General features: G+C 38.2%; 1 protein-coding gene across 4 annotated transcripts in view; it reads right to left on the bottom strand.

The window, feature by feature from the left end:
- LOC106908370 (endothelial PAS domain-containing protein 1-like) overlaps positions 1 to 25,398 on the bottom strand; it is a 301,962-nt gene that overhangs the window by 112,687 nt on the left and 163,877 nt on the right. For all 4 annotated transcript variants that reach the window (XR_015765374.1, XR_015765376.1, XR_015765377.1 and 1 more), the window contains exons 2-6: positions 18,632 to 18,822; positions 10,123 to 10,268; positions 6,717 to 6,804; positions 614 to 729; positions 310 to 512 (exon numbers count right to left, since the gene is read on the bottom strand). Coding sequence is in view for 1 of the 4 variants with exons in the window: in XM_088012913.1 (XP_087869039.1) it covers positions 310 to 512; positions 614 to 729; positions 6,717 to 6,804; positions 10,123 to 10,268; positions 18,632 to 18,822 (744 nt within the window). In the remaining 3 variants the exon portion in view is untranslated. The remainder of the gene's footprint in view (positions 1 to 309; positions 513 to 613; positions 730 to 6,716; positions 6,805 to 10,122; positions 10,269 to 18,631; positions 18,823 to 25,398) is intronic.

Below are 25,398 nucleotides of genomic sequence, written 5' to 3'. Positions count from 1 at the left end.
TAGAAAATGAATGGGGAGGGAGCGACGTCTCATCCAGTAGAGCCCATTGGTTTGTTACACAAGCTATCGTCCACATGCAGGAAGCTGGTTGTGAAGTCACTCTGAATTTTAAGGTACCTAAAAAGTTTTCAACCTAAGAAGAGTTACGAACTCTTGCAAGTCAAAAAACGAGGTTTTATATAGTCAGCTACACACTGGAAACACTTCAGTCCTGCAGTTGGTAGAGGTATTTAATGATTCTTATTTTGGTGTTGGCTCAGAAAAACACACTTGATGAGCAGTGTTACTGCTATAGTGGTGCCTGCTTACTTTTCATCACAGTAGCTGAACTTCATGTCCATGCTGTGTCGGCTCAGGAACGTCCTGCTGTCCAGCGGCGCGTCGATGTTGGACGGGTGTGGGATGGGTTCGCACATCAGGACGGCGCAGGTGAGCGGAGGCTCCTTGTAGCTGCAGAGAACCCGAGATGGGCAGCTGTCGTACATCTTAAGTTGGCCGGTGCAGTGCAGCACCTGGAGGGGATGGGAATATCAGAAAATTCTGCCTCCTGCAGCTTTTATGATGGAATCGGTTTGAATGCCAGTCTAGCGTCTCATGTCCATCCAAGACTTACTTTCCAGCTTGCTGACTTGAGGTTTACGGTGCGCCCTCTGTTGGTCACTGTGCATTTCATCCTCATGAAGAAGTCTCGCTCTGTGCTCTGGTCTTTGCCTTTTTTACGGAAGCTCCCTAGAAAACAGAAGAGTAATAATTTAAGGTGGACCAAGATTTCACAGAATCTCATCCTGTGGAACAGATCAAATTAATTCTGAAAATAGCTAAATGATGGCCATGATAACCCAACACCTACTGTTTCAACACCTATTTTTAAAATGGTACATTTGTTTCTGAAGCATCTGTGTCACAAAAACCAAGAGGTAGGATTTTATGTAAACATATTACAAACACAAACCCTTATCAGGATTTTCTGACACACCAACCCAAAGGAGAAAATTATGAAGTGGAACAAAAACGACATAGTTGCAAACAATCTGTTAAATAAAAAAAAATCTAAAGTGAGCCATGCTTTTTGTTCTGACACCTCAAAATAAAATCGAGTGCAACCAATATTGTCCCCCTGTAAGTGTCTGAAGAGGTTTGAATTTTACTGTGGCAATGTTGATATCAGTAATGGAGGATCAGAATCGATTCAGACTTGTAGAGAAAGACCAGATTTCAGTCACTCCAGTACATACCTGTTCTAAAAAAAAGTACAACAAAAAAAGTTATACGTTTTAAATGAAGATGTACGACGGCCGGACTATGATGAAAGTTGATGGTTTTCCAAAGCCTGTGCAGATTGCTGATCATTCCATCATGATGATTTATTAGGCTGTTTGAGGTGTCAAAGGTCACGTGGCTTTGGTTTCCAGTTTTAGCTGTTGTGAGCTGAGATTTCTTCAGAATTCCCGTCTCTGTACACAACAGTGCCTGGTGTCCAGGTCTGGACTATTGGCCAAACACAACTTCACAAAGTACGAATTTAAAAACAAAAAGTAAATATAAGTTGTATATTCTTCTGGCAACAGCTGATATGACTCACTATTGACAACTGAAACTAGATTTATGACAAAACTTTGGAGGGTTTCTTAATTTTGTTTCCTTTGGACATACAAACATGAAGCTTTAGGGATACCAAACAATTTAAAAAATTTTCTTATTCTATTAAAACTATGATCGTCATACATAAAAATACAATGCATGAATTTTCAGAATTGATAATCATCTAAATGCCAGTTTTAGCGGTTAAATTCAACCTTTCTCTGTTTTTAATAGAAAAAAGATGTGTGTGGGGGAGAGGGATTGTAGGAATTATTCAAGCATGGAGGAACTAAACCCCAGCTCAGACTTGAAACACCAAAACTGATTCTAATTATGTTTTATCTTTTAAACAGGTAATTTGAAATTATTTAAAAGCAGTTTTGCCCATAGTACCATACATGCAAAATGCCAGATTTACAGTACACGAAAATGGTAGTGCATTTTGTCCCCGTCATCTGTTTGTCCCCTGAGCCCCCCATAGGCCTTCTGCCCATTCACCCAACCCTCCCCAGGGTGGATTCTTAGCCCCTGTGGATCTCCCATTCCTGACCTACCTGTGTGACCACACCCTGTGGAGCCCCTTCAACACCCTCATTTTTTTGTAATAAACTTTTGGTGACCCAAATACTTGTTTTGACTGTGTTTTGGGTTCTGGCTGAGTTTGCTTTAACGTTACAGTACGATCTCGCCAGATTCTGATTGGTGTTCTAAGGTGGAGGGTGCTATTACTGGCCTAGAAAGAAATGTTCAGGAGCTTTTACAGGGACTTACTTCTCTCAGGGCTTAGGAAGCCCTGAGAGAAGGCCCTCAGTTACACGGCCACTTCCCCTTGCTGTCACTCCCACAGTTAACACTAAAAACGAACCTAAGATTCCCCCCAGAGCGTTTTGATGGGGATCCTGAACAGTGCAGACCTTTTTAACCCAGTGTTCTCTGCTTTTTGAACTCCAGCCCTCTGCCTTCCCTTCTGAATGGGCCAAGGTGCCCTATACAATCTCTCTATCTGGTAAGGTAAAGCAGTGGGGAACCTCTGAGTGGGAGAATGATGCCGACAGCTGACTCATTTTTTGAGTTTTCTGATGAAATGAAAAGGGTTTTTGATCCAATCCGTCCTGAGAGGGAGGCTGCCAGGAGACTGTCTTCTCTCAAACAGGGGTCTCGACCTGTTACTGACTACATCATCAATTTCCATGCCTGGAAGTAAAGTTGTCTTTGGAATAACGAAGCCCTTTTTGAGGTTTTTTACCAGGGCTTGTCGGATGATATCAAGGATGAGATTGCTACCCGTGACCCTCCCAAGACCCTCGAGGCCTTAGAAAGGCTTGCCAAGCGAATTGATCAATGGCTTTGTGAACGAAAGAGGGAGAAGTCTTCATCTAATTTTCGAAGAATGGTCTCAACTGTCCAGGTCAGTCCATGCAGCATGTCACAAGACTCCTCTAGAAGCTGCAAATTAACTTAAGACTTCTGAGAGTTACAAACTTTATGCCCATCACAAATAAAAGGTGACAACAGCAAACCTACCAAGAAACAGTTGTTCACTCAAACTGCAAAGATCCTTAGCTCAGGTGGAAGAAGCTGTTTGTCAAACACTTAACTAATTTATTTTTTTATGTAATATTGACAAGAAGAAGAACATTGTTGAGAAAGTGATGAAAAGTCCAGTTTGCAGGTTGCTACATGCCATATAGGGGACAAATCAAACATGTGGAGGAGCCTGCTTTGCTCACATGAGACCAAAGTTTATCTTTCTAATCAACATCCAAAATATTATGTGTGGTGTAAGACTGAACATCCCATCTCCAGCGTGAAACATGGTGGAGACAGCATCATGCTGTGGCAAGGCTATGCTTGAATATTAGCAGGTCAGAGTTTATTGTTAGATGAAAGAAGCAGGGCAGTGCTGGAAGAAAACCTGTTTTACGCTCCAAGTGACTTGAGCCATGGAAGTAAGTTCACAGGTCATGAAATTGCGCAAATAGAAATTACAATAATATATTTGCTGAATGGCACATGTTTTTTGATAAAATGTTTTTACGTTAGGTGAGGTGGTTTTTCAGCCATGTCTAAATTTTTGCTTTACCAAACTGCAATATAAACACTGTTTTGCATCACGAGTCACCAGTTTGTGCATAAGACTGACATGACATTGTCATAAACATTACATAACATCTGTCATGAACATGAAGGAGTCTTTATGAATATCTATGACTGTTGTCATGAAGTGTCACTTGGAAAATTAAGACACTTTTAATGCAAAGTTGCTTTAAATGTTGCATTAAAAGTCTAATAAAAGTGGCAACTTTGCATTAAAAGTGTCATTATTTACCAAATAATTCAAAGTTTGCCCTTTTTATGGACTTTTAATGCAACATTTAAAGCAACTTTGCATTAAAAGTTATTTACAGAATGACACTTCATGATAGCAGTCATAAACATTCATAAAGACTCATTCATGTCCATGACAAACGTTATGTCATGTTTATGACAATGTCATGTCAGTCTTATGCACACACAGTCAAATAAAGTTTTACCAAAAAAGGCAATTGAATGTTTGCAACATGTTAGAACAGTCCAAATCCAGTTCAATCCAACTAAGAATCAGAGCATGGATGCTTATACATGCTCTCCAACCTATCTAAAGGAGCTTAAGCTATTTTGTGAATAAGAATGTTTCCACATGTTAAGAGTTAGCAAAGTCATACTCTATGGTACATTGCATGATATTCTCATTGAAATGTGTGACTATAATGTAACATTATCTGAAAAATCTCAATGGATGTAAATACTTTTGAATTGCACTATATGTATATTGAAGATTATGCAACATTGTTTTTATGTCGGCTTACCAAAATGCAGCCACAGTTGTTGAAATCCTTCCAAGCCTGTCTTGACGTCCACCTTTTAATTATTTAAAAGTTTATTCTTTTATGTATTATTTGCTTACAACTTTCTGTAAAACTCTGGGTCAATCTTGCTTTAATACATTATGAGACTTTTGAACCATATCTTATTGGCAGGTCAATAACATTTATATTTATTGAGGCTCCTTTTTGAGTCAGTTTTGGGAAAGTCTTAGAAATTTGCAGCTCACTCTCAGCTTGTTATGTGAATTTGTGTCTTCTTGTGGAGTAGAAATAAAAGCATTAAGGGCCTCTGAGAGAAGGCTGAAAGGCTGAACACATGGGTTTTATTTACTGCTTAGGAAGGCAAGATTTACAATCAGTTCCCCTGAGAAAGCTCAAAGGATAAGGATGACTGTGGCTTCATTATTGCTTAAGAATACTGTGAAGTTTAAGATCATACCTCATTTTCATGGCACTCTGGACTTTCCCCCTATCTCCTTCAACCACCCTGCATTGATCAGAAATGCAACATCCACTGCTAAATGCTATTAAAAACTCGTTCTTCAGGATAATGATTTAAGGGTCCACCAGCATACACATCTTGTGACAACTAACATTATTTATGCTTTCATATGGCTTAGTAGATCTGCTACAAAGCAGGAAAACTAACCAATCATACCTACACAATAAAAAAAAGAAAATGTGTTCCCTTTTAAATCAGTTGTTTTTAAATCTTCCATGTGTTAGAAAAGTCCCACAAAAAGGGATGTACAGTTATTGAGATGTAACAGTGATCCTTGCATGCAGTTAGCAAAGTCTCATTTGTTCCAATTCAACTAAATCTGGTGATTTTCTGCTCAATCATTAACCATGCTGTGTGCTTATACTGCCCTGGTTTCCAGCTAATAGAACAGACTTCTGCATTCATTCAGTCATTCACGGGTTTCCCAATCTATACAAATTTGTACTTCCATTCCCAACAGATATACACACCTTTTCAGTTGTTTTGAGGTTGTACAGATTTCCATCATTGAAAATGGTTCATTCAAATTATACGGCTACTGTGACACTTTTCCAGCTTGCTGCATATGGTGGTGTGTTGAACAATGCTTTACGTGGATCTAAAGCTGAGTGAAACAAGGGAACTTTGAGAAACTGAGTCCTGCCTTGCTTTGAAAGTATGGGTATCACTTTATGTGTTCCCGTTGGGAATAGTGCATGTGTACTGGGACCAGTGGAGTGGAATTCACAATCTCCAAACACTTCACTACCGAGTTTTTATACTGAATTTAGAATTAAAAAAGAAGTTTTATTTTCTGGCAAATGACTGTGTCAGAATGAAACTTCAATGCTCTATCAGTGTCCCAAAGTGGAAGAATAATAGTTTCCCAAGTTAACCAGAAAGTAGGGGATGCAGTCGCCTTCATTTTCAGTTTCAAGCATCCAGCATGCTGATGTGAGTAGTGTTGCCACCTTTCAGAAATCAAAATAAGGGACGCCCACTAATGCGCGTCGTCCTAGTCTCATAAGCGCAGGGGGGGGGGTGCTTTGACTAGGGTTACCAAGGGACCAGTCCCTATATATTTAAAGTCCGGTGGGGGGGGCAGCGTGTCGGTTGGTCTGTGTTACCCAGAAAGCAGTTGGGCACAATATCGCAACACCAACACCGTGAGTGAAACAATGACTGGGGCAGCCTACTATATAAAGTACTCGGGGACCACTTCTTCATTATTACACATACACATTTGTAGAATACGGAACAAACCGCGTCCCGTATCGGTTCAATACAGGACGCTACATTTAACAGCCAAATACGGGACGGTTCCGTATTTTAAGGGACGGGTGGCAACCCTTGATGTGAGTGACGTATGTGTGGTGTTGCATGTTAGAGTGTTAGATGTGTAATGGGTAAGCATATCTTTCCATAGCATCATGTTTTTTATGCCTTTAAAAGAAAATGATAAAAAGTAATGTTAAGACAGATAAAATAGAAAAGAACAGAAGAAGTTTACGGAATATTAGATGTTTAATCATGTCTCCAAGACACCTTCATTAGTTTTAAACTACAAATCAAAAATATCTCTTCATGTAGTTTGCCTTGAATAACTAAATACAAATCTGCTTCTGTGGAAAAACTTATGCTTGGATGGTGAGCTCACACAAAGCTTTAATACTTGTATAAAAATACTATGTTATTGTTGGATTAAAATCCAACAGAATGAGGGTGAGATTTGTTTATGTAAAAATGTCTTGCAGTTGTAATGTGGGTTGGTAAGGTTGAATGCTCACCTGCTGACTTCAGGCTAAGGTTTTCTCTGATCTCCTCGTGGTCACATGGGTGGGTAAAGTCAAAGATGCTGTGACCTGTGAGCTCCACCTGACAAAAATAGAATGAAGATTCATCAGAATCAGAAGCCAACAATCTAACATTACTTCCTGTCCACAATAAATGTCCACAAACAGTTTTGAACAAAACACTTGGTGCTTAAATGTAGCGGTGTCTTTTTCCTGATTATAGGATTTTTAAAGGATTTGTGATTCATGTTATATAGACATAAATATATGGAAATGCCTTCAGTCTGAGGACCATGAAAATGGTTTACAAGAGAGATGTGATGTTGTCTAAAGAAGTCTGTTGATTTCTAAATGTGATATACAAATCATTGTATAGGCTAATTAATGCCATAGGTTAAAAAGCAAGGGAACAGCTTCCTGTAATGTTTGTCCACAATCAATTTAATGTAACCCCATTTTGATTTGCTATCAATTTGTTATAAAAATTCTGATTAAAACATAAAGGAAACATGCTTGCATTAGCATAGCAATTCAGCTCATCTGCTCACAAAAATATCAGCTAGAGTAAGACGTGAATATATTAAAGACTGTAACCATACAATGTCTTCAACTCATGTTTTATGAGACAGTTATACTATTTAATTATCCAAAATATTAATTTTTCTAGAATGAAAAATGCATTTTTGACTGTTATTTTTATGAAAGTGAAATATTTCTATAGGTTGGCTAACACTGAAGGGTGCTAGTTAGCGTAAAACATGAATATTATTTAATTAGCTAACTGCAACATCCCACTGAACAGAAACAAATAAACTCTATTAAAGCTTCTTGGTAAAATATTGACTTTATGTCAGGATAAGACTCTAAGAACCTACAAGTATGAACATGCCTACACATTCAAAATACTATTTACTTAGTGCTGTTTTATTAGCAACTCACACTAATTAAACAGCAGTCATGCAAGAAAGAATGGAGACATTGGACTAATTTACAAATTTGGATGTCCTCCTCAGATATTCATTATTTTAAGCCATCTTGTCGCTGGGCTAACAAGCACTTTAGGTCAACATGAATAATGTTACTAGCTGTTCTCATTAGCTGTATAAATAAATCGATTCGGCGATATATATCGATATTTTCCGCCTTCGGAAAGTGTTGATTTTTCATCCACGAGTATCGATCCGTTAAACCATAGGGGTTCATAGACTTATAGCTCTTTTTAACGTCTAGTTTGTTACGGCGCAGCAGCAGGACTCCGCCTCCCTCAGTCTCACTTTCAACTTGAGCTTAAAGTGGTCATTATAAACTACACAGCAGTTTTTAAATTGTGTTAATAGGCCAAGTATAACCGGAGTTATGCTAAAATTAGTAAACCATATTTTTCCGAATGTCAGAGAAATGTCAAAAGCGCCGCCATGCCCCGGCTTTTCCGATTATGTGAGAGGGAATGAGCTTCCAAACGTACAAAACGAAACGAAACATTAGATTCCTGTGTTTTTGGAAATGTAACATCTTCAATAAATAACAATGGGCTGTATTTTGTTGCTGAGAAACGAAGTAAAGTTGCGCAAGTAACCGTGAAAGAGAAGCAGAACGGAGAAGCGGAAAGGAGTAGCGGCGCGAACGGAGCAGCTGCAAAAGCAGTGAGATCGCGAAATTAATGCAAATTTCGACTGGTAGCATTCACTTCGTAATTAGCGTAGATAGCGGCGTGCGTAGCTGCAGGGAGTCGATCACTACGGGGTGAGGTGGAGCCACTACTTTGGCAGTTAGAAAGCAGCTTAGAGCCACGGCTAACTCCGGGAGCCAAGGTAGAAACGCCTTTTTCCCTATAGTCCAAAAGACTGCATTTGTGGCTGCATTTTTACTCCAAAATGCAGGCACAGTGTCCAAAAGAAAAAACATAAGTGCAATCATTTGCATATTGAGAGTCTACAGAGACTGATAACCTTCCCACTCTGCTCCTGGATTACCGTTTAAACTTTTGAGTTTTATGTCAAATCCACATGAATTAAATGACAGAAACTAATTCTCTCACTGCATCTTTGATTCATTTTGTCCAGCTGCAGACTGTTAGACTGTCCAATCAGAGTCAGGTATTGTGTAGTTGGTGCTTTTAATCAGTTTTCAGTTAACTAAATTCAAGTCTGTGGAACACAAAATGTCACTAAAATCACTCTGTCCTAAAATCTTTCAGAAAATAGTAAAAATGCACTGAATCATAGCGAATTGTATCGCTCAACAAATATTGTGATACATATCGTATTGTGAAATTATTGTATCGCTACACCCCTATTAGCTAGCAGTAGTGATTTATTTTGTAATAAACACACTGGAAGAACTGGGTGACGATTAGCGTAAGGAGCAAAAAGAAAAGTGTCACCTCCAGAAACCTGGCTTGTTTGCACCAAAACAGAAACACGTCGCTTCAGATGCTCAGAAGTCACACAATGAACTTCCTTTCTTGGATGATTCAGTTTTAAAGTTGGTGCCAAAAAAGAAGAGAAATGTTTAGAGCTGAAACTGTCCTGTCTATAGCACACACAGAGCTGACCTCACAAGCACTTCACACAAACAGAGTGAGCTTATGTGACACCCTGCATGAAAGTCTTCTGTTGGCCTGAGTTAATATTCTCTAGTTATTAAAATAATAGTAATACATAACCGCAAAAAACATATTTACAAGTCATTGGAGACATTTTAAGCCAAAATGTAATAAAGGTTTTTCTGCCTTTTAGTTTTGTCTTAATTATTCATATTCATACACTTTCTGACTGTTATTCTTAATGCATTTTAAATAATTAGTCAGACTAAAGTTGTACAGACCGATTTTATGCCAGTTGCAGCTACAAGACTAGTAATCTGTACAGCTGCATTTTGCAAGTTCAATAATAACAATAAAAACTTTTTCTACACATTTTTGCTGCATGTTATTACTTAAAACCACAGTGAAAAGTGGAGAACAATCAACAAGTCAAATCAAAATCAAGAGCAAACATGTTAATGTTAGCATAACCATTTAAGCTAACTGCCCCATGTTGAAATGTGGTCAGCAGGATTTAGAAGAGAGCTTATTAGAGACTTGATGTATCTGCTGAATAAGACATGACTTTAGAAGCAAGTGATAAAGCTTAATAGCAGCTTTCTTAATTAAAATAATAATTAAAAAAACTGTTGTGAAAGCAACAAAGCAGGACTGTTCCACAGAAATTTAACTTTTGTGTTAATAGAATGAAACTCTTGTTTTTGCAAATGCTTAGCACTAATTTAGTCAAATTTGGAAAGAAAAAAATAAAACTGTGAGTGGGACATTAGTATTTGTATCTTTCTTCTAATAATGCTTCATTTTCTGTTTCAGTCTGATTCAGCAAAAAGCCGTTCTCTCACAGTGCTTGTGTACCTGCGTGAGGCCCATGAATTTGTTGATGTTCTCTGACAGGAAGATCATGTCGCCATCTGACGTTACCACTGTGACGAAGCCCTCCAGAGATTTCAGGTACAGATTGTCCATGAGCCTGTCCTCCTCGTCATCACAGCTGGTATGGCCTGGGAGCGGAGAAGAGATTATTTCTGTCACTGGCTGCTGATGTTAGAACTGGCATCGGCGTAAATCTCAGCAATAGGCTTGTTTCCCCTTTTGCAACCAAATATTGATCATCCAGACTTGAACAGATAACATATTAAGCAATTACTTTCAAATACACAGTACAGTGCAGTGCAGTACAGTGCAGTGTCCAAACATTTACACAGAGAGACTCCAGTCTGTCCTCGAGGTCTCCTTCCAAAGATAATTTATATTAAAAAAAAGCACTTCTTGCACAGCTGTGTATGTGTGTGTGCATGCTTGGACAGCAGCTTCAAGCTGAACAAAGCCCAGTAGTTGGTGGGGTGGAGGGTGGGAAGCTCGCAGTTCCTCCTCTGTGTTTCCCTGAGATAAGAGGGGAGCTGTTCCCAAGGCTCCTGGTGAGGCTTGGGGATTGAATTTGGATCCAGGCCTGGTTCATGCAAAACTCCCACAGGGGCCTGGAGCTTTTCCCATGGGCCCCCAAAATCACAGCAGAGTTCTTTGGGACCCTGGTCCAAAGAGTAAGTGCCACCTTTGGCCTCAATACTGTACTTAGCCGTGATTACCAGTCATTTGGACCGAGCTGCACTTTTTTCTCTGCTCTGTTGTTCTTTGGTTGCGTAACCGACCTCGTTTGAAAATAATGGGCTGCAAAGCGGAGTCCAACACGCAGCTGCAGAAAGGATAATTCCCCCTTCTTTCATGACGTTTGTGCTGCTGCCATGTGCAGAGTACATGGCACTCTACGTCGGTAGAAAGGAGATTGTGTTTAGAAGTGTAACACAAAGCAGCATATGCCAGAAAATATGAAAGGACCAAGTTGAGGGTGTGTAGCTAACTCCTGACAAAATTATCAGGAAACCTTGATAATATTATCTGCTCTCTGGTGTGGGCTGAGGGGACTCAGGCTCGTATTTCTGGATTTCACACCAAAGACAGAAAAACGTACTAAAAATCCTTAAAAAGATGAGAAGTGCAATAAATTACATAAAATTTATAAACATATGGGTAACACTTTATTTGAAGGGGAGTGAATAAGACTGACATGACACTGTCATAAACATGACATAACACCTGTCATGAACATGAATAAGTCTTCATAAATATTTATGACTATCATAAAGTGTCATTCTGTAAATAATGACACCTTTAATACAAAGTTGACATTATTCAAAATGTCTTCGTCATGACAACTTGACATTAATGTAGACAAAAATGTCTTCGTTATGACAACTTGACATTAACCAAGAAATCATGATCTGACATAAATTTGTTAGAAAAGTATTACCGATTAAACTTTAAAAATTAGCTTTATGTGGTAATATTATATTGCTCTGCCATTTTGTTTAGTCTAAAATTTCTTAATTTAATTGATCCTAAAGTTTTACAGCAAGATGTCTACAAAGCACTTATGAAATTAGCATTTGAAACATTATTTAAGGTTGTTTTAAGTAGTGCAATACACCATCTCCACCAGTGAGAGGCAGCAGTGCACGAACAGGCCTGCAGTGTGTTCGTGAGTTCGAAGATTTCTTATCTTCCATGTTGTGGGGCCAACCTAACACAAGCCAGACCTCCTGTTTAAAAAGAAGCCGAAGTTTGTCACCCAATACATATGAGGTATGTGTCTTATTAACTTTACATTTTCTTTGAGAAAATAACATTGACTATGCTCTCTTTCTTTGTAATGTTCGCTATGAGCAATTCAAGCCAATCCTACCTTGCTGTAAGTTAATGTTAGCTAAAGTTATGAAACTCCATTAATAACGTTAGCCCTTAATATTAAATATATTTTCAAGACAGGCAAATAGGTTGTTTTTGTTTAACCTCCAATATAAATCTAGCAAATTAAAAGCTAATATGTTAATCAAAGTTATCCTTTATGTGCATCATTTAGCAACTTGGCTGATGTGACACAGTGCTTGTGTTCTTTGCTTTGACAACTTTAGCCACATGAAGACCCAGGCTAGCCTAAGGACACATGGTGTTGGCGGGGGGGACAAAGTTGGCAAATGAAGACATGCTACGAGTGTGGAGGATGATAATGACAACCAGCCACCAGAGAAAAAAGTCCCTGTTTGACCAAAGAAAAAGAAGCAGATGAAATATTCCCCAAGAAAATTAGGTAAGTCATTTTTGTGTTACCATTTTCTCCAGGTGAAGTGGGGTGGGATAGCCAGGTAAGTGCAGAAAGGGGAGAAGGAATCAACATTCACCAGCTGAGTTAATAAGTTACATTTTAGACAACTAAAAACTGGTGATAAATCTATTTATTTATTAATAAACGTCTTGCAAACATCAATAAGCCAGAGTATCTGGTTGGAAATAATTTAGAATGCTCATTAAGTAAAAAGATACACTCATGTGCCTAAAACTATACATTAAATGATGCAATCTGAATAACAGTGGCAGTCTGTCTGAACTTCTGCCAAACAAATATTTGATCAGAATAATTTTGTTCAGCTTTAGTTATTATCCTACTTGTGTTAAGAAATAATTGTATTACACTTCATAACACCAGTCATGTTAACTAGACATTTGTCTAGTAACTATTGCTACTTATTTCACTTTACTTGAGGTAAGAGTTAATATTAATGACACTGTAATGACATTTAATGCATCTTCATAACTATTGCTACTTGTTTCACTTTACTTGAGGTAAAAGTTAATATTAATGACACTTAATGACATCTTCATAACTGTTGCTACTTTTTCACTTTACTTGAGGTAAAAGTTAATATTAATGACACCAATAACACTGGCCCAGTCGCGGAAGGCTCTCCTCGCCGACGGACTGTTGACATTCCCTTTAGTGCACCTCCATCTAGTGGATGCATAACGTAACTCCAGCCTCAACTGTAACGTCTATTCTATGCGCCTTACAATGCGATGCGCCTTATATATGAAAAAAGTTTTAAAATAGGCCATTCATTGAAGGTGCGCCTTATAATCCGGTGTGCCTTATAGTGCGGAAACTACGGTACTTGTTTCACTTTACTTGAGGTTAGAGTTAATATTAATGACACTGTAATGACACATAATGTCATCTCCATAACTGTTGCTACTTGTTTCATTTTACTTGAGGTAAGAGTTATTAATGACACTGTAATGACACTTAATGACATCTTCATAACTGGTGCTACTTGTTCCACTTGATGTAAAATAAATTGTTATTGACTCTGTTATTACATCATTTGACAGTGTAATAAAGCTTAATGAAATCTTTATAACTCCTACTTGTTTCGCTTTATTTCAGGTAGTGGGAATATTAATCGCTGTTTTGTTAAAGCTTTTGATAGTGTAATAAGAATTAAATCATTATGACTACTATTATGACATATTTATAACATATGACTCTTGGTTAATGTCATGTTGTCATAACGAAGACATTTTTGTCTAGATTAATGTCAAGTTGTCAAAGACATTTTGAATAATGTCAACTTTATATTAAAAGTGTCATGATTTACAGAATGACACTTTATGACAACAGTCATAAGTATTCATGAAGACTTACTCATGTTCATGACAGGTGTTATGTCATGTTTATGACAGTGTCATGTCAGTCTTATTCACTCCCCTTCAAATAAAGTGTTACCAAAGTCTTTGCTCAAATTTCTTATCATTTTGTTTTGAAATGATAAATCATTTCAAAACGCTTGCATATATAATATGATGTATATCCTGTCCAGTTAAATTAAGAAAAAAGCAAATTTGTTAGATAGAAGAAAAATAAAACACAGCATGGCCGGTTTGCTCACTTCTGAAAAGAGGCAATACGTTTGATCACTAGCTGCATTTACATTACAAATGTGTGCAAAACTTCGTCAACATTTCACAAATATAAAAAAAAGCACAATTACACAATTTTGGTGTTTCCATTAAATAAGAAACAATTAAAAACTCATATGACTACATTTCATAATGCAATAAGTCATTAGAAAACAAGCCGCCATCATCCTCCAACTACTTCCTGTCATCTTCTTCTTCGTGATTTGCACCGTGGCAACATCCACTGCTCATGTGACCCGTGTGATGGGAAAAAAGTGTTTCCATCGCTGATTTGTGAGATAAACCAAACAAAAAATAAAACCCCACCTCATCCTAGCACCAAAACATTTTATAGACAAGTTTTTTCAAAAATGCTGTGTTTCCTTTAGGCAAATTTATTTGTGAAATGTTGTGCAGTTGTATGGTCAATAGAAACACAGCTACTGATGATGTTGCTTTGTTGAAATAAATACCGATTTATTTTTTATATAAATAGAAGTGGCTAGATTTACTTTAGAAACATAACTTTTATGTTATCATTATTATTATTATTATTATTATTATTATTATTGGGATAAAACTTTCAACTAAAACATAACAAATGTTAAAGACTTTATTTCAAACAGGTTCCCTGTGTAAGCTCGGTCAGACAAAGAAGCTCCTTCTCATCAAAGTGCTTCATCTCACATTCATGTTATGTAACCAGGTGTTTTCTCTGCATGAGCAGCACGGACAGCCGTGGATGTTGCAGCGCAGGCGCTGTGTGCGAGCACGCGCTGCGTGCGAGCATGCGCGGCGGCTCGTTTGGCGCCACGGCGGTCGGCTGTTATGGCTAGCTGGGATGCCGCCAGCAGCAGCCGAACGATGGGCAGAGCTCTGCTTCCTCTCCAATATCTGCCCTGCATCAGCAGCAATCAGAGCTGCCCGATAGCGCTATCAGCAGCTTCATCGGATGGATCTCCCTGGTTTCTCTTGCCCTCTCATAAACTCCTTCCTACCCTCATCACCTTCGCTCCTCTATCTCGTCTTTCCTCCTGCTCACTTCTCTCTCCGCACTTCCTTCTTCTCCTCCTTTACAAAAATTTGTGCAATGTGGTAATTGAACTTGAATTTCTGGAAATTGAAATTAAGATGCTTAAATTGCGTTGTAATGTAAACTTCATTAAGTTTTGCGTGGCACCCTGATATTTGGCTGCCAGCAGAGGGTTCAAAAGCAGGTATCTTAAAATCTCCTTAATTTATTTTTATTTCTGTCCTGTTGGCAGTGGAGCACTCAGAATTACTGTCTGAGTACCAAGCTGAACCCAACAGATTTGCTTTCACAAGTGGAGGGTTACATTTGTGATGCTTCGCATCTGGAAAGTATTCACAGCACTTCATTTTTACACATTTTTTGCTACAGTCCAAATTGTACTGAATTAATCTTTCCTCAGAATTCTAGACACAAATCCTAATCTTGACAACTTGGACAAACCTTTTTGGAGATTTTTGCAAATTTATCAAAACTAGAAAGCAAAGAAATCACATTCATGTCATCATTGAGCCAGCTCTTTAGAAAGGCCCTTTAAGAATCTACAAATCACACACCAACATCAAACTGCTAGGTCAATACTAACGTTACTAACGTCAATTAGCTAAAGAATAACCTAAGAAAAATGTTAGAAAAGTTGCCATACCCTCATGAGGTGGCCATGGCTGTTGGTTATGTTATTTCTGGATTCTGTTATTTTTTGAGTGTTAATGCAAATTGTATGAAAATAAACTCTTTCCTCAAAGTTTTACGTGCAAATATCCCATTATGATAATGCGGAAGTTTTTTCTTTTAGTGTTTTAGAAATGTATTAAAAATAGCAAACCAAGAAATGATATTTGTGTAATTATTCACAGCCTCCATGAAGCTCAGTCAGGGGTTGAGGAGTAAAATAAAATTGAGTTACAATAACGCAAAAAGAAGTTACCACATATTCTTTTAACGATGTTAAAATAATTTTAACATTTCTTTCCATGAAATGTAATTTCTCCAATTTCTCCATTACTTCTATGTCAAAGTGATTTTGTCATTCTTAATGTCATATAATTCCCTTTTAGCAGATCTACGCCTACAGAACTGTGAAATGATTTCCTTGATTAATGAAGGTGTACAAATCAAATTATGGGAAGCAGCAATGGCTGTTTGTTAAGGAAGCATTGCCTGTATCCTCTGCACACAATGCAAAGCAGTTCATTACACAAACAGAACATGGACAGGCACATAGGAGCAGACTGATGGCACATTAAACATGGCGGTAAAGATTTATAGATGACATTAAGCTCTTGTGTAAATCAAAACAATTTCCTGTTTTGCTGACATGTTGTTATAAGAGTGAATTGTTGAGCTGCTGGTTATTGTTTAGAGCTGCACAAAATCAGCATCATTAAGTGCAGGAAACCACTTCTCTATAAAAAGGGTGTCTGAATCACTAAATATAATTGTCTATGGAATATTTAGGTTGTATATTGGTGGAAATCGTTCAACAGTGAGACACAATTTCAAGAGTTTTAATTAATTTTACATGGAAAATATATAAAATATTAAAGAACACCTAAGCAATAAATAAAAAAATTTAACTGGGATATTGCAGTGTAAAAGTATTCATAATGTGTGAACTTTTTTTCATGTTGTGTCACAAATACCATAGCAGATTTAAGTGCATTTTATTGAGCTTCAGTGTGAAACAGAGCATAATTAAAAAGTGGAGACAAACAATGAATAATTATTTTTTAAATCTAGAAAATGTGTATCCTGTTCTCTGAGTTAATACTTTATAAGCACCCCTCACTATAGGATGACTCTGAACATAGCATGTTTTAATTGTTTGCTCCTATGCTTGTTTTTAGGTTTGCTAATGTTATGTTAAATTGTAATTAGAATACTTTAAAACACGATAAAGACAAAGAGAAAAAAAAAACATTCAAGAAGCATGGGTCCTGGATGGGAGGCAGAATATGACTTCAGGGATCCAAGCCTTTATCATGTCTGATGAGAGCTGTAGAAGGTGTTCCCCTCTCCTGTTGAGTATGGTGTATGTAAAATTATATAGAGTGGTGCCCCAGTAGATTATATAGTAGGCTGTAATTATAAGTGGATTGTCCATATTGTTTCCAAGTGTATTCTGGGTAAAGCTTGTCACCAGTCGTCCACCAACATCATCATCAGTCACTTGGCAACAGATGGCAAACTAGCTAAAACATTTTTACGGACTAAGTTAACATGAGTGGAGCTTCATGGAACGGCAAAGTGAAAAGGATGGAAAAAAGGGAGCAAGGAAAAGCCAAAAACTTGATGCATAATTTGTTCCTCTTGGAGATGAACCGGACTTTTTGTTGGCAGCGATTCAGACCCGCCAAAACTGCCAGCCCAACCAGGGACCCGGACTAGTTACCAGTAGCAACTCTGACATTATTCACAAAGTGCGAGTTAACTGTAGACTGTTAATTATATCACTCCAGCCGCCTAGCTTACATCCCCTTTTCTCTTTCGGTGGTACAGCGGTAATGTCAGGGACATTATTGCGTTTTGACAGTTTTGACAGTTCGGGTTGAGCGCGTTTTTGAGACTAGTCAGCAGTATGGCATTTATAGTTAAGGTTTACAGTGTAGCCGCCTGAAAGAGCATCTTCCAGATCGTCCAGTTTGTGTGAACGGCGGTGCGCGCCATCTGCGCCGAGTTACAAACATCCAGAGGTTCACGAGGTGCTGCGACACGCTGCGCATGCCTCTGCGTACCCACTTCAACGCACGCTGCTGCGTGCTCGGTTCAATGCATCAACAATGAACCTAGCTTCGGCAGTTGCTAGCTGCTCCAGGCTCTGAGTTGAAATTGATAAAGTGTCAAAATGATCCAAACCCATCCGTGGTTCTGAACTGATTTGAATTTGTGTTGTTTCATCATTAGTGACCAGTAGCCTGATGTTTCTGTTGTTCTCTTGGTTTGTTATACTTCATGTCAGATGGATTTCAGAATGTGGTGGTGAAACTTGTAAGCTCCACTATTACGGGCATGTCTATGTTGTAAAGTTAAATTATCTTGAGCTTTATTTTTTGGGTATAAAGGGCCCAGTCGTTAGCCCAGCCCCCTGGCCCGACTCTGACTTGTTCTGCTAGTGCCTTAAGAAACCAACAGCAGATTCAACTTTAAATTAACAATTGAACTTTTCATTTCCTTTGAGCATAGCTTCCTCGTTGGGTTAGCTGAGCTCACAAAGGGTTTTGTAACAGAGAAAAACAAACCTTAAAAAAAACAAAAAAGCCAATGACATTGACCAAGTTGTTTAATTTGTTTTCCCTCAGATCTCGTTCTGAGACACCAAAAGCAGAAGAACAATAAGTCTGCTGCTTTTGTTGAATTTCCTCAGGTTCTAATCTTACAAAGACAAATAGAGGACGATCAGGAGGAGCCTTCCAACGTGAGTTGACAATAAGTCGCATACAATAAGCCTGTAGCGAGAGTGTGCTCTCCATTTGCATTTTTCCCTTTCTGCAACTTCCACTTGTTTGTTTATATAAATGCGTGTAGAAGTAGTTTGTGTGAATGTACTTGTGGTGAGCAGCTTGCGTGTGCGCAGGAAGCTTATGGTCAGCCTCATGATGGAGGCCTTGTCCAGGTGGGAGCTGATGCTGTGAGGCAGGGGCAGCTGGTGGGCCAGCTCGTAGAACACCTCTGTCTCTTTGCTGCGCCTGCAGCGCGCCGCATCACGTGACTTCTCCTTACGCCGCTCTGAGCTGCTCCTGTGCCACAAATACACACAGGAAGAAGGCAGGTTAAAATAAACCATTAGTCTGTGACAGTCCACTTCAAAGTTTTAATGTCTGCCTGCATCATTCATAAAGTTGCTTTCTGTTGATGGTTACAGACTTCTGACTTGTTAACATCGTTTAGCAATAATCAAACCTAAATAAACTCACTGTTTGGAGGATTTTCAGTTTGGACACTGCTGCAGGCTAGAATCAGTGTAAAGAAGGCCATATGATTTAACAGGCATCAACACAAAATATCGCCTTCACAGCGTTCACTGCAGCATCAGTCACATGGATCCTCATGGTTTCCATAGGAACCATGCCGATCCACCTTACAGGTGATAACATGAAAATCATTTCTGGTTGTCCGTATGCTTTTACTGTTCAAGCAACATCTTTTTTTTTGTTTTCGAGATTGAGTTATTTATGATCTAGTTCAGTTGGATCCAGCCTGACACGCTTCACAGGTCAACGTTTTGTAGGGAAACGCTCCACCTAGTGACGTGCCTCAGAAGACTAAAATATGATAATAGGATAAAAATTATTTATTCACTTGATGAATTTGTTTAAAACAAATTATGTTGAATTTGTTTTCAACATAATTAAAAAAATTTTAAGGGTCAAATTACAGAGCTTACAAATTGGCTGTTTCAATTAGGAATGCACAGGTATGAACATTTGGGCTGATATCCAATACAATTTTTATTTTTTCAACCCAGTGACAAAAAGTCGACCATACAAATTGACACCGTTTCTCTTCTTCAGCTAAGCAACCCCGAGGCCTGTCACAATAACTAATTTTGCTGGACAATAAATTATTTATTGTGATAAACGATAATAGTTTTATATTGAGAACATTTTCAAGTAATAAATTGATAATGTCATAAGGTCGCCCTCTCAAGACCAATAAACTTTTAATTTAGTAATGAACACTTCACACTGAAACTGGAAGATGTTTTAAATATTAAAAATAAAACTCAAGAAAAAACATTAAATAAAAAGGAAATAAAAAGCATTTACTTGGGTACAATGAGGCAGACTTTTTTTAAAAAATGATAGTTTTTACAACACAATAATGGAGATATTCATGGAGAAGGATAGAACCATGGCCTCCATGTAAAAATAAAGCTAAGATCATACACAACTTTCATTTTTAATTTGCTAAAAAGAGATCAGTCCAGAAAAACATGAAAAATTAAAAAATAAAATATTTGACAATATTTTTAAAATCCTTTGTTTTTCTTGCCTCATACTCTTGAACAGCATGGACTTTATGAAACCATAACTAAAAGTTTTTAAAACAAATATTTCAATTAAGGCCAAAATTGAAAAAAAAAAAAAAAAAAAGCTTCTATATGGGGTTCATATATTTCTACATCTCGCTCCAGACTCACTATGTGTCATTTGGAATTAGGAAGAAGTCCTTCATTGTCGGCAGCGGTTTGCCAGGTTCCCGGGAAGGGAAACGTTTCCCAAATTGTGGAAAAGACAGAATGCGAGCGCCAAAAATAGACTGCAAGTATTTTATTGTGTGACATGTCATTTTCCTCATCATGTTAAAGGAATTTGTTGATTAATGAGTATCATTTACAATGCTTGAAGTCTTTATTATTATACAGACACAAAAAGGAAGTAGACGTCACTGTTGTGGATACTGTGTCTGTTTTTAGTCACCATTTGATTCAGACTGAGAAACACATATTGAAGCAAAAGTTGAACTTTGGAAACATACATGAATAAAAGTGTTTGGAGACCAGCAACGAGGACTCTGAGAGGAAACTAGTATGAACAGAAGACGACTTGAATTAAAAAAAAGATTACTTTGAGAATGAAAAGCCACTTGACAATGAACATTAGAGTGATAATTATTATTTCCTCTGCTTAATTCATTGTTACTCTAAGAGACATTAGGACTTAAAAATATGCATTCACACTCTTTTTTTCACCCAAGCAAACATGCCAGATCTCTGTGAATTTTTAAAAATGCAGATCCATTTTTCTCTCTGTTTGAGATTTCACCTCATACTGGGAACGGGTTTCATAACAAAGACAAAAACAGACAAACAATCCAGAAGCTTCTGCATCTCAACTCCAACATACTAGGAGATTACACAAGCATTTCTGGCCTCCCTTGAGTGTTCACCTTCATGAGTGATGAGTATGGTTTTATGGGCCTGTAGCGCATGCATCTGGTAATATGGAGTGTGACAGCGGTCAGAAAAAGGCCAAGCAGTAGAGCGAGCGGTGGGGAATGATGGCAAACATGACGTCACCCTGCTGGGTTTACCTCCCTTCATCTTTTCCAGACAAGCAGCAACCTGCGTGGGAGCTCCAGCACATTTATGTAACATGAGCAGTTATCAACAGGACACGTAGAACACTCTGTGGAATTTAGCCCAGGGTTTCCCCCAGTGTATTATAAGCTTAGCGGCCCGCCATGCTTTACTAGCCCGCTGCCAGGCCAAACGATACTTTTGTTTTTAGAAAAATTAATAATTTAATAGAAAAAAAATATATATGTTTTTTTATTTAATTTTATTTTATTTTATATTTTATTTGGATTGCAAGCGTCTCTGTTGCTCTAAGGCAGTGGTTCTTAACCTTTTTTGAGGTACCGAACCCACCAGTTTCATATGTGCATTCACTGAACCCTTCTGTAGTGATAAATAAAATGACTTTTTTTTCCCAAATTCAAGACATAGGGGTGCCCCAACTAGAGTCTAGATGGGGCACCCCATGATCACTAGGTCTTCTTAAAAAGTAGAGTCTCTGAGAACAGTTCTTCAAAATATAGTCAGTGTCTTCAGCAAAGTTGAGCTGACTGTCCAGGAACGACCCAAGGTATTTAAAATTTGCCACAGTTTCAACAGGTTGGCCATCGAGAGAAACTGGAAACACTTCAAGGTCTTGTTTAGATCATTTAATTAGCTCTACATTCTTAAGAGAATGAAAAATTAATAATAAATAATAAAGACTTTGCGGTATTCTGATTTAGTAATGTAATTAATTATATTAGTTGTGTTACCACCCCCACGCCACTAGAGGCAGTACCAACCCCGAAAAGATGCAACTAAGGAGCAGATTTAGAAGTACACCGAAAGCTACAGAATTTAGTAAAAACGGTGAGCTTTGCTGAAGTAATTAAAGACACAAGTTCAAATCCATGCTGAGTGGAACTCCTTCAATCAGTGCTCCTCCACAGCACTGATTGGCTAAGCAATGTAACGTGATCCTCTGCAGCAAGTGATGGCAAAGCGGGGCGCGTCGTCACGATTTTACACAAGTGTGTCTTTACCTCCGCGGCAGAGGCTCCGCCGAACCCCTGAGACCTACTCATCGAACCCCTGGGGTTCGATCGAACCCAGGTTAAGAACCACTGCTCTAAGCGTTTCACTGGCGGAACAAATTTATTCATAAAAGATAAATTTATAGTTCATGCATTTAAAGCCGGGAGACCAGACCAATCAAAACTGCTTGATCTCAGTGCGGATCATACACCTCCTTCCACTCAAACTGAACACAGGATGACCTGTATGGATATTTACATCAACCACATATGTGGAATTATTTTTCTTTGGCGAACTCCAAATCAAGGTAAACGTTTAAAACCCACCGCGTTAGCTCTGGTTGCGCAGCTCAATGTGAACCGCAGGAACTTGTAGTGGCGCTTTCAGAGGTGCGTGCTGAGGAACGATGAGAATGATTTATCTTTGTGAACAAAGAATTATATGAGGTGTTTACATCTCAGCATGCTCCCCAGCTTGTTGAGATGCTTATAAGCAGTTTATGTATGTGTTCAAGGTTGGCAAACACATGCATAAATGAACCTGCATGATGAGGTTAGCTCTGGTTATGAAGCCACTGACTTCATTTGGATTAAACAGAAGTGCAAATAATTGATATTCATTTTAATTGGATTTTTTGATTTGTTGTTTTTAAGACTAGTTGTGGGTTTAAATACCGTTTCACTGGCAATGTTTTCCTGTATAAAATGTCAAGTTGAGAATTAACATATAATTGCACAGTAATATTTTTACATTTCCTGTCTACTTAACATCTTTTACTACAAAAACACGGTGGAGCGCCGGTGGAGCGCCGGTGGAGCGCCGGTGCACCACCTCAGCTTCCCAACCACCAGACTTAGCAAGTTTTCTGGGGGAAACCCTGTAGCCCGATCACTTAAAGATGAAGCTGGAGAAGTTGTCCAGCCCACGAGGCTCAAAGAGCCACTTCTATATCGCTTAGTCAGGAGCCTGAAGATATAACAAACTGGTTCAGCAATGTACATTAAGAAGTAGGCGATATTGAGGCCAACCAACACTGGACAATTTCAAAAATGCTCAAATTTTCCATCATACCATTCCAAGGGTTTGAAGTCCCAATAATAATAGGAAAGTACTGATAAACTGGCCCAATCTGCTTAGTTTTGGGAGATCAGCAGATGGCTGATATGTTCTGTGTGTCCCATTTCGTTCTGCAGTGAGAAAGCGCTGACTGACACTTCTCCTACTATACTCACTCCACTGTTGACAACTTGTCGACTTTGTTTCTATATTTATCAACGTTTCAGACAAAACAAAAAAATCATCAGCCACAATCAGAGTCAGGCCTTTTAAAGATCGGTGGCTGGCCAAAAGACTCCAATTGGTGCACTTCCAATAATTACTGCACACTGTCGGTCAGCTGACTGATATTTTACAAAAAGGTATGAGATTACTAGTCAAACAAACTTTTATGTTTCATTATTCTTAGGAAATATATCTTTTGCTTTCTTCCTACTTTTTAAATTTTTTTCTCTGACATTTTACCTATTTGAAATAACTAAAGATTTTACTTGAGAAGTAGTCCTGAAATTATCCAGGGTAAAGTATTTATCATTTACAGTCTGTAGTAGTCATATCGTCTTATGTTGTCGAGAACTGAATATTGAGGTAGAAGACTAACGGCTAGCCAACTGTTCTTTGTGATTAAAAACCAAATCTGACTCTGTTCATATCCGTGGTGTAATTAGCAGATATTAAATATCTACTCTTTTTCCGTTGCTAAGTTTGTTGGGGGGTTTTCTGCCAAACAGGATTCATGTCACTCTGTTAAGGTACGTTAGCAGAGGCTGCTAGCTGCATAAATCCATGTGGTTAGATCAGGGGTGGGCAATCCTGGTCCTCGAGGGCCGGTGTACTGCAACTCTTAGATGTCTCCCTGGTCCAACACACTTGAATCCAACAGCTGAATCACCTCTTAAGTGCAGTCAAGTTCTCCAGAGTCCTGCTAACGACCTCATTATTTGACTAAGGTGTGTTGAAGTAGAGACACACCTAAAAGTTGCAGGAGACCGGCCCTACAGGCCTGGAGTTGCCCACCTCTGGGTTAGATCATGAAGTACACTTTGCCGTCATTTGCTGAGGCTCTAAAGCTTGTACAGTACTTTACTTATCCAGATCTCATTATGACTTAATATCCACTAATTCTGCTTCATGTTTAAACTTAAAATTGCTTAAATAATCTAAAATAGAGGCCTAAACTAATTAGCTGTTAGTTTGTTTCTTACAAATTCATGGTGTTATGACATTGGCCTGCCAGGTTAGGAAAATATTAATTAGAATTTTTTTACTAAACATTCTTTCAAAAAGTCTTAAGTATCTCTTTAAAATTATGTATTTAATTCAAATAATCAGAAATTAATGTTGTAGATTGCTTCATTACAACTGTGATAACTAATTTGGTGTTTTTGAGCTGCATTAGGGATAAATTATTTAAAATGGATTGAAAAGCAGCAAAACAGAACAACAGAGATTAAATAAAACTGAAATATTGACAGCATTTATGTCAGTGAAAGCTGCGGAACACAAGATTCAACAAATATGCTGTCCTCCTCAGGCCTCCACAGAGGAAGATGTTACCAGTTTACATACCACATTTAAGAGACAAATATGTTGTATTTAAACACGAACCAAAAAAACAGCTCCGGGTGGAAAATATGTCCCCGAACAAAGCTTTTTCACCTCTGATCTCCAGACTCTCTGCTGAAGATAACTTGAACAAACCACAACAGAAGCACTGCAGCCCTACTGAACTCCGCACACCTGAAACAGCTCACTTTATCCAACCTGATCACATGCAGGGGAACATAAAACTGTGAAGGGAAAGTTAATATTATAGCAGTAAAACCTGAACAACTATGTTCAAACAATTAAGTAGAAGCAAAGAATGAAAAACACACTCTGGGGTAAGATGAGGTTTTCCACAATAGGCTAAGAGATAATGAAAAATAAAGCTTGAACTGAAAAACAACAACAAATGATGGACTTTTGAACCCTTTATCTTTTGATTCTCGTGCTACACCCACGTTTAATTCATAAACCCGCAAACAAACTGGTACACGAGAGGAAGATGTCAAACCAAACACTGGGACCAGTCCTCCAGTTGGAAGTAATAAAAGTGTATCTTGCGCAGCATTAGCACCAACATTAGCATTTCATGGGTGTCTCATAAATATAGAAATCCTTCTCCACCTTTCTGTCTGACACACAGGGCAGTTGGCTGAGGATTAATCGCTATAGCAACAGA

This window comes from Poecilia mexicana, unplaced genomic scaffold (genome assembly GCF_051168715.1).
Source record: "Poecilia mexicana isolate PSO_F unplaced genomic scaffold, ASM5116871v1 scaffold_15, whole genome shotgun sequence".
Classification (NCBI taxonomy): Eukaryota; Metazoa; Chordata; class Actinopteri; order Cyprinodontiformes; family Poeciliidae; genus Poecilia; species Poecilia mexicana.
This window is presented reverse-complemented; position numbering and strand designations above follow the sequence as displayed.